General features: G+C 37.3%; 1 protein-coding gene across 2 annotated transcripts in view; it reads right to left on the bottom strand.

Annotated features, from left to right (window-relative positions):
* Positions 1 to 718: 718 nt before the first annotated feature.
* LOC111875302 (dnaJ homolog subfamily C member 16) overlaps positions 719 to 8,825 on the bottom strand; it is a 36,573-nt gene continuing 28,466 nt past the window's right edge. The window contains exons 9-13 of one of the 2 annotated variants that reach the window (XM_033755764.1): positions 6,954 to 7,126; positions 5,394 to 5,690; positions 3,565 to 3,775; positions 2,096 to 2,245; positions 719 to 898 (exon numbers count right to left, since the gene is read on the bottom strand). In XM_033755764.1, coding sequence (XP_033611655.1) covers positions 758 to 898; positions 2,096 to 2,245; positions 3,565 to 3,775; positions 5,394 to 5,690; positions 6,954 to 7,126 — 972 coding nt within the window. In that variant the 3' untranslated portion in view covers positions 719 to 757. The remainder of the gene's footprint in view (positions 899 to 2,095; positions 2,246 to 3,564; positions 3,776 to 5,393; positions 5,691 to 6,953; positions 7,127 to 8,825) is intronic. The other variant, XM_023871433.2, reaches the window with a different exon arrangement.

Genomic DNA, 8,825 nt, shown 5'->3' with positions numbered 1-8,825 from the left:
GTGAGTGGCCAGCTTCATGCCTCAGCCACTTTACCCCTGGGGAAAGAGCCCCCGATACCCATCTGACAACAGACTGGGTTGGCCCCAGAGTCAGTCTGGACTACATGGAGAAGTGAAAATTCTTATCCCCACCTAGACTCAAACTCCGACCCCTTGGTTTTCCAGCCTGTGGCAAGTCACTATACCAACTGAGCTATCCTTGCTCTAAATAATGTGAGTACAGAAAACAATACTAATCTGGCTGGCAAATAACCGATGATTAAGTGGCAATCCATCTTGAACAGTACTTAACTGAAGGTGCAGAATAAGACTGTTCTCATAAGTCGATACAACAAACTAATACTACTGTCATCTTACAAAACACATACAGTTATCTAGACGAATTCACTGCTCCATTGAAAACAAAATTACTCCTTATTCAAACCCGACTAACATTCTGACATGGTGAGGACTCGGGTGCTATGCAACATACTTCTACTATGCTGGCACTGTGGATGTTACCTTGCAGCACAACAACCATAACCAGTTACCTCCAATAACTGTGTTTATTAGAAGATTCCCACAATTTTTAAACAGTACATATAAAATACTTTCTGGTTAATAGGGGTCAACAATAGCTTTCTATGATTCTGAATAAATCTCCTTTCTTGTCTATTATCATTCTAGAAGTCTGTATATTCAATAACACAACACCACAAATAAATTAAATAAAAATGACATGAATTACTACTGTCAATCCACTTACAATGCTATTACATTACTTTGGGACAAAGTCTGGCCAATAGTTGATGTAATATCGGTGTGTTGTGCCTTCAAATAAGCGGTCCAACCAGTTGGGAAGACCATCAAGCAGGTTTCCTTGGAAAACCACATTACTGTACTTGTCAGAGACAGTAGCCTGCAAAAATGATATACAAATGGTAGACTAAAAGCATCAGTACATTCACTAATGGAAAACAGGATTTGTCTCTATAGAGTTAATACTACTGTGACCTTAGTGAAGAATTTGAACATTTATAGTAAATTATCTAGAAAAAAATAATAATTCTAAAGATAGTACAAAATCATCAGTACATAACTGTACATTCACTATAGATAACAGCTATACTTTGATGAGCATAGATTTTAAAGTAAATACTATAGGCAATGACTTGGAACCTTTCAGATGGGAATCACCCCTTGTTCAAATCAGAAAGCATCAGTGCAAGAACCAGGGGAAAAATAAGATTATGGACTTCTGGGACAAAAACTATGTCAAACCTGCTGCAACCATCTAGTAGCCTAAAGATGGAGGCAGCAGGTACCTCCAAAACACTGATGTGTGTCTACCAAATATATATACATATATGGTATCACATACCAGAATACAATCTTGATACCACCATCAGAACCTCAAAAACAAGTGATAAATATATAAATAGCTGAAGTACCCATTTTTAACCTGGGATGTGGTTGCTTTTAGAGTAATATTAATCTTTGAAGTACTAAATACATGTTGTGCTAAATTAGTTACTAATTACAAAGCAATCCTTGTCCAATTGTAAGGTTGCATGAAGAAATGAAACAGAAAACCTCATGTGATGAGATGTACAGTCTACTGCAAATCATAAGTATCACTGACATATATTACTACGAGATTTAATGGGCACCCCTTAAAAATATTGACCGTTAACACTGGCTATCCTCACTGAGGTTTCTCATGTTTTCATCGGTACTCAAGGAAAATGCCATACAGAACAGTGATTAGGACTGTCGTAGTAAGATTATATCTTCCCAGAGTGACTAATTTCTCCAGTGAATTTTTCCATCACTTTTATGATTTTGTACATGATACAAAGTGAAATAAATTTTAAATGGATTCTCTTAACCTTTACTAACATGTGATGCATTACTGCAATGGTAAATGCACTACCTGGATGACCATGCATTCCACTTTCCAGTACCAATATCATAAACCAAGTTAATATGGCCACCAGCCACGCAGGACTCTAAGATTTTCAACTGCCTATTTCTGGATGAAGGATGTTAAGACGGTATTCAAACTGGCAACTGATTTAAAAATATTCTGGTAATTGCCTGTCATCTCTTTACTTACATCATCCAACAGGCGACTTCCTTGCTCCAGATCCGATGTTTCAGTATCATCAGATTCACTTGTGTCAAAACCCATGAAAGCACCATTTGTTCCAACGGCTGCATTACTAAAACGTTTCGTCATTTTCAGCATCCGCTTAAAAAAAAAGCGCTTATAAAACAGAAAAGTTCAACATATATGAAATGAAAACCCCATTTAAGGTTTCTGTAGAAAACACTGGACTTCAACATGAAACTGAGGGAAGTCATACATGGAGGTAATTTATCATAGAGATTACTGACTTCAGATCACTGATAATGGAAATTAAATAAAGGAAAATCTTCAACCAAGAAACATTAAATGTGGATTTTGGTATAATTTTATTCAGAACGGAATTTATATTTTTTATCAGTCAATCATAAGGAGTACAATATCTTCTTAGCAAGCTACGAAGAAAATAATATGTTAATTCACTGCTAATTATAATTAAATTTGAAGGCTTATTATCACAATGACAAATACAACAACAGCTCGACTTTAGACTCAACCAGTTGAATCTGTTAGACCCAAATTGTATATGATTCATTAAATTACATATCCATCTGTACTTTTGTGTTGTGACCCTTTTCCTCACCAAATACAGCATATGTTTCTTGCATCCCACAAGGATGGTAGTGACATTCATAACAGAAGGGTACATGATTTTTGATCCAAATATGTTTTAGATGACAATGCTCTCACAGAATGTGTGCACTTTTCAATGTCTGTTTATTTTTCAGATTATAAAAACAAACTTCTTACCTACAGGCTATAGACAAGACAACAATTTTCTGCAGTTAATTATTAGTTGTGAGTACAACATTACGTTGAAAATGCAGAACTGATTTAAAATGAACAAATTCCTTAATTCATATCATACTATCATACTTAATTCATTCATACTACATCAGGAACTTCAATTTAACTACAGTTATGCAAACAAATGAGTACTACAAAGCTGATGACCCTCTAAGGAACATCTCGACCGTTAAGCAAACCTGTTTCATTATAATACAGATCAGTCTCTTAAAAAGTCACATATTTTTAACCTCATCTTCCACTCATCATAAACAAATTCAAACTTATTTTTCAAGTGTATAATACATTCTGAACATGATTCCACTACCACAAACTCATTCCACTTGAATAAAAAATTAATCATGTTTGTTAGGTCTGTGGTGAAGCATCAAATATCATGGAACAAGCTGAATTAGTGATATTCACCTGTAACTTTTCATTAGTACCGCCAAGTAAATGCTAAATGTTGCTAATTAAAGATTTTGACTTCATCTCCTACACACAGTTTGCAATTATCCCATAGTCTCATCTCTCCATAAGCCTAACCAAAACTGTACTTACACAAAAAATAGATAACTAAAAAATCATGTTTTTTTAATAAAGTTTGATATTATCCCTTCTTTCCGTAGTCCCTAGCATAAAACAGAACATACCTTGGATGCTTTGCCCTTAATGCATTCTGGATGTTTAGCATGATACATGCAGAAGTATCTGCGATGCCCGTTGAGTGACAGGACAGTACCAATGCAGTTACGAGGATTGATATTCAAATCTCTTGGTTCCGGTAAACTTAATGTCAAAAGGCATTTGTACCAATCCAATCCACGTTCCAAAGTCATATGGCCAAACATAAGTGTTTTGTTCCTGCACACACAACACACATACATTTATTGTCAGAATTAGCTCAGTTTCATATCTAAATTGTCCATGTGGTAAGTATGTAAAAATGATAAATAATGCATAAGCAAACTCAGCCTAAGAAAAAAGTTAAATATATATCCTTCATACAAGGTAAAATTGCAACAAGACTTCTTGCCATTTAAAACTGGAGAACAGTGTGTCCATAATACACGATCTGTTGACGTTCGAAGCCTTACAGCTTCATAATCACAATAAATGAATGAAACAAAACTTAAAATTGCTTATTATGGTTTAACATGTACAATTCTTTTAAGGCAGCAGATTCATTCAGTTATTCAGTATAGAGGGGGGTGGGTTTCCCCATGCACCGAGACTAATAGTCTACTGTACGTCCCCCTTTAATTTCTACTGTCACCATACTCTACCCATACTGGTGCCCGCTATCTCCCCCTTCTGCCAGCGAGGTCGGCCCTCTACTGGCACTGGTACCCGATAATTTCCCCATCTACCGGAGGCATTGGAAACTACTTGGGCAGGAAACATTTCACCTAATTTTGCTCAGAGGTCTCCTAGAGACATGAGGATCTTTTACGTGCTGTAAATCTACAACACGGGACCCACGGCTTAAAAGTCTCTCCCGGAGGACTTGTTCCCTGAATGTGTCCGCCCTTAAAAATTCCATGACCCCCGCTGGGTTTGAACCCGCGTACCTTGAGTCATGAGGTGGGAACGTTACCCCTAGACTACGGAGGCCACTAAGGCAGCAGATACTGTGATGACATTCTATTGTGAACCCGTCACCTTTCCCTTTGAAGTGTTTTATCTTCTGGGACATAACACCATGTAGTCTGTTGGAAGTCAACTGACATTTCAGAGGAACACGTCACTTCCATCTTTAGGGGCAAAAAATAAACAAAGCAAGAAACCAGCATGAAGTTCTGCTTGCTACCTGCTTCACTCCGGTTTATTCCTTGGCTCATTCTTCAACCATGAAGATGGAGGGGACACATTCCTCTAAAATGTCAGTTTGACTTTCAACAGACTATACAGCATTATATCCCAGAAGATACAATCACTGCAGTGAGAACTTAAAATCCTAGCTTTCCCCTTTTCTGAGGCTACCATACTGGGGACCATTTATCTTGACATGCTCAAAAACTTTGTTCTTCTACAAGTGGAAAAAAGAGAAAACTGAAGTTTTCTTACAAAATGGTGTACTGCCCCTTTAACAACATTACTGAAGATGACCTTAATAAAATATTCCCACATTGGTGGGCGGCATGCAACCCCATTTCACAGGTTCCCAAGCCTCTTGGCCTTCTTTTTTGGGTATACATATATAAAAAGTGGACTTTATGGCACCACTGGATATGTACACAGTGTGAGAACATTGAAATACAGGATTATGCTAGCTACTGAAATCCTTAGCACAAGAAATGCTTGAATGTATATGCGGTCCCAGTATCTGCTGCACTACAAGAGATGCTCAAGTGAAATCTTACTACCACAAAATTTTATTTCATTCAGTTATGCATCATGCTTATTAAAATATAACATTTTGAGATATGAAACGCATTTCACAGATGTCCTGCATAATGCAATGATAACTAATAGTACATACTTTCGGTAAGGCCACACAATTCTGTGGAACTCTGGTAATAATTTGTTCTTTGACTGAGCATCTACCAGAACAACAATTGTACGACAGCCTGGTTTTAGCATTCGGACCATGCCGTTGTATGTCTCTGCACGCAGTTCATGCAAAAGTCGTAACTGCGGTACTGCTGCTTTTGGTGTTCTGTTGTTATTACATGTGAATCCGTCACTTTGCCCTGTATCATTAGAAATTAATTCTTCATCTGTAATGTTCTGTCCATGAGCATACTGCTGCTTCTTTATGCTTTCTTCCTCCATTCGTCTGAAATACAAATTAACACTAAAAGTTTCATGAGCTTTCTTTCAAATACATCAATATTATATTTAAGCATCCTGTTGCACTCTACACGATAAATGATACAAACTCCGTCCCAAGTGCAAACAATATATATTATATGTCTTTGATCTTGCTCTCTTTTACACTACATGTTTCAGCCTCAAACGGCCATCATCAGGTGTATAATCTCACGTTACTGTTACACTCCACTTAGTTTAAAATTTAACATTTTAAACACACATTGTTCCTTTCCTTGTTATTATCAAAATCTACTTCGTTGATATCTGTCTGGTTTATAGATTATTTGAACACGTTAATTTTTATTTTCCTGTAGTAGCACTATAAAATCTTTAGTTCTAATTTTAAAATCCTTTAAAATTTTCTCTAAATTTTAAAATTTAAAAGTGTTAGGGTTACTCGCCCTATGTCTAAAGTGCACACAGGAAGACTACACATAATAATACCTGTACAGTGTGGAAACAAGAACTAGCTGATGCAGCACTTTAGACATAGGGCGAGTAACCCTAACAATTTTAAATTTTAAATTTTAAAATCTTCCATGCCGTGTGAACACACCTGGTTCTGACAGCAGCCCAAAGAATTTTAAGCTGCTGGTTTTCATGGGCTTGTGAAACAATTGGATAAGTGCCTCAATGTACAGGGAGATTATGTTGAGAAATAAAAGCATTTTTCAAATCAGTACTCTTATTTGTTTAAGTTCTATATCCATTTGTAACTTACTGACTTACCCTCATATGTGAGGGTTTACAACACTCGCAGCTAAGAAGGGAACACACATCACAAGACACGGTTTACACAGAAAATAAGAAAAACGACCCCATAGTGAATGAACCACACGCAAGTTTTAATTAAGACACATAATATAAATAATCTTAACAAGCCTTAGTGAGTGTAAATTTATTATAGTTGACAAATACGCACTTTTTAAATACTTTTTAAATGGTGTTGTGAAGACATATGAGGGCAAGCAATGCAATAGATTAACGTAATTAGGGCACCTGATGATGGCACTATGTTGCCGAAACATGTCGTGAAATAACAGGTGAAACTGAGTGCACTACAAGACGGCCACTGTATACATATCACTCATATGTGTTGTGTTCCACCCATCTCATCTTCCTTGATTTGACACCCCACTGATATGTGGTGAAGGAACAAATTACATATGCTACTGAAGGAATTAACTGTTGATATTACCCAGTCCAAAGGTGGAATTCTGTTACTTACACAATATATGATAAAACATAGCCACCAGCAACAATAAATAAAATTGTAGCAAGGATGGATAGCAGGGGTAACAGCTGATCCTTTGTAATGTTGTCTTTGAAGAAATCAGCAGTCTGAAGAAGTTTCATGACAATTCTAGACATCATGCCCTGAGCATGTTCATCAATGAGCTCCTGAAACAGTAAATCCTGTATTCAGCTTCCACTTATTGGGGAGACAACTCCTGGCAAGATTCCGAAATATTACAGTAAAAACACAGGCAAAATTAGATCTCAAGTTCTCATGGCAGCAACCATGACAAATACTTCCAGAGTATTTTAGGATGTATTACAATATAAAGGATTGCTTTTTTTCCTTTTTACTTTTTCCATCATCCAGTATTCTAGAGAACGGAAAACACAACGTTTAAATAATTGGATCTGTTTCCTTCCTCAGATGAAGGGAAAAGAAGACACCTACTCAGCTGGACACCTTAGAAAAAGCTAATCTTAATCACTGGACAACCCGTCATATTTACTCGTACAGTTATTCAATCACTTGAGTCCACATTAATTTGGTGGGAGATAACAAGGAAATACACAATAAAAACTGTAATAAAGCGGATACATGCTTGGAACTGGGATAGAAAAGGATGTAGAAATTTGTGATACAGACATAACCAACAAAACTAAGTGCATGAGCACCAATGCAAAGAAATGGAAACAAAATGTGAAGACATGTAGTATCTAACACGAGTGCCATCTGTAGAATAAAACATGAACATTTGAGACTGAAACTTTACGCAAACCCATAAAGAATCTGTCACGTCATGAAACTTTACACAAACCCATAAAGAATCTGTCACGTCATACAGATCTTCTCTGTGAGTTACAAACCTCATTACTGATATGGGGGAACCAGACAGGAGAAATGTCCAAACTGGGTTGGCTAACGGGATTGGTTAAGCATGCCATATGGGCTGATTTCTTATATTTCCTATACCTGCTGTTAGGTGTCTCCCCCCCCCCCCATCATCTGATGACGGAAACATATCCAGTTTCCAAAACATCGTGTTTTCTATTCTCTAGAATACCGGAAGATGGAAAAGGTCCAAAACCCCAGTAATTCTGTGTGTTATACACCATCATCAGAACTACTTGATAAAATATAGTTTGGTAGGTCACTGCAAACATTTTGCTGCCGGTGTCTTTAGGGGAGAACAAGAAAAGCATGACAAGAAAATGTATGGAAATTGCAGGAGCAGGGACTGTGGCCAGGGCCCTGCACTAACCAACATGAGTAGGGAGAACAGAGTAAAGAAAATTTGGCCCTCAAAAGGGAGAGTAAAGTGAGTGGAAGATATAATGGGTGGGTTAACAGAACGAAGCTGAAGAGAGAGCGGAAACAGTAGCCACCGGACCCATCAAGATGCGCTCGTTTCCTCCACAACAATGATCTTCAACATACAGCTCAAATGACTCTGAAAACAATCAGTCAATGGGGATAGGATGTTTCTGTCATCCTCCTTATAAACTTGATTTATCATTCTTTGCTTTCCATCTATTTGCAACAGTGAAAGAGCACTTAGGAGTAGTTACTATAGGATTCTGACGATGGTGTATAACACACTGATCTGTTGGGTTTTTGGACTTTATCCATCGTCCTGGTTTTTAAGATAACAAATAAAAACACGACGTTTCGGAAACTGGATCTGTTTCCGTCCTCAGGTGAAGGAAAACACCTATTCAGTTGGGTCCCTTAGAAAGAGCTAGCCTCAATCACTGGACCCAACTGAATAGGTGTTTTCCTTCACATGAGGACGGAAACAGACCGAGTTTCCGAAACGTCGTGTTTTTATTTGTTATCTTAAAAACCAGGACGATGGATAAAGTC

Source organism: Cryptotermes secundus, unplaced genomic scaffold (genome assembly GCF_002891405.2).
Source record: "Cryptotermes secundus unplaced genomic scaffold, Csec_1.0 scaffold1406, whole genome shotgun sequence".
Classification (NCBI taxonomy): domain Eukaryota; kingdom Metazoa; phylum Arthropoda; class Insecta; order Blattodea; family Kalotermitidae; genus Cryptotermes; species Cryptotermes secundus.
This window is presented reverse-complemented; position numbering and strand designations above follow the sequence as displayed.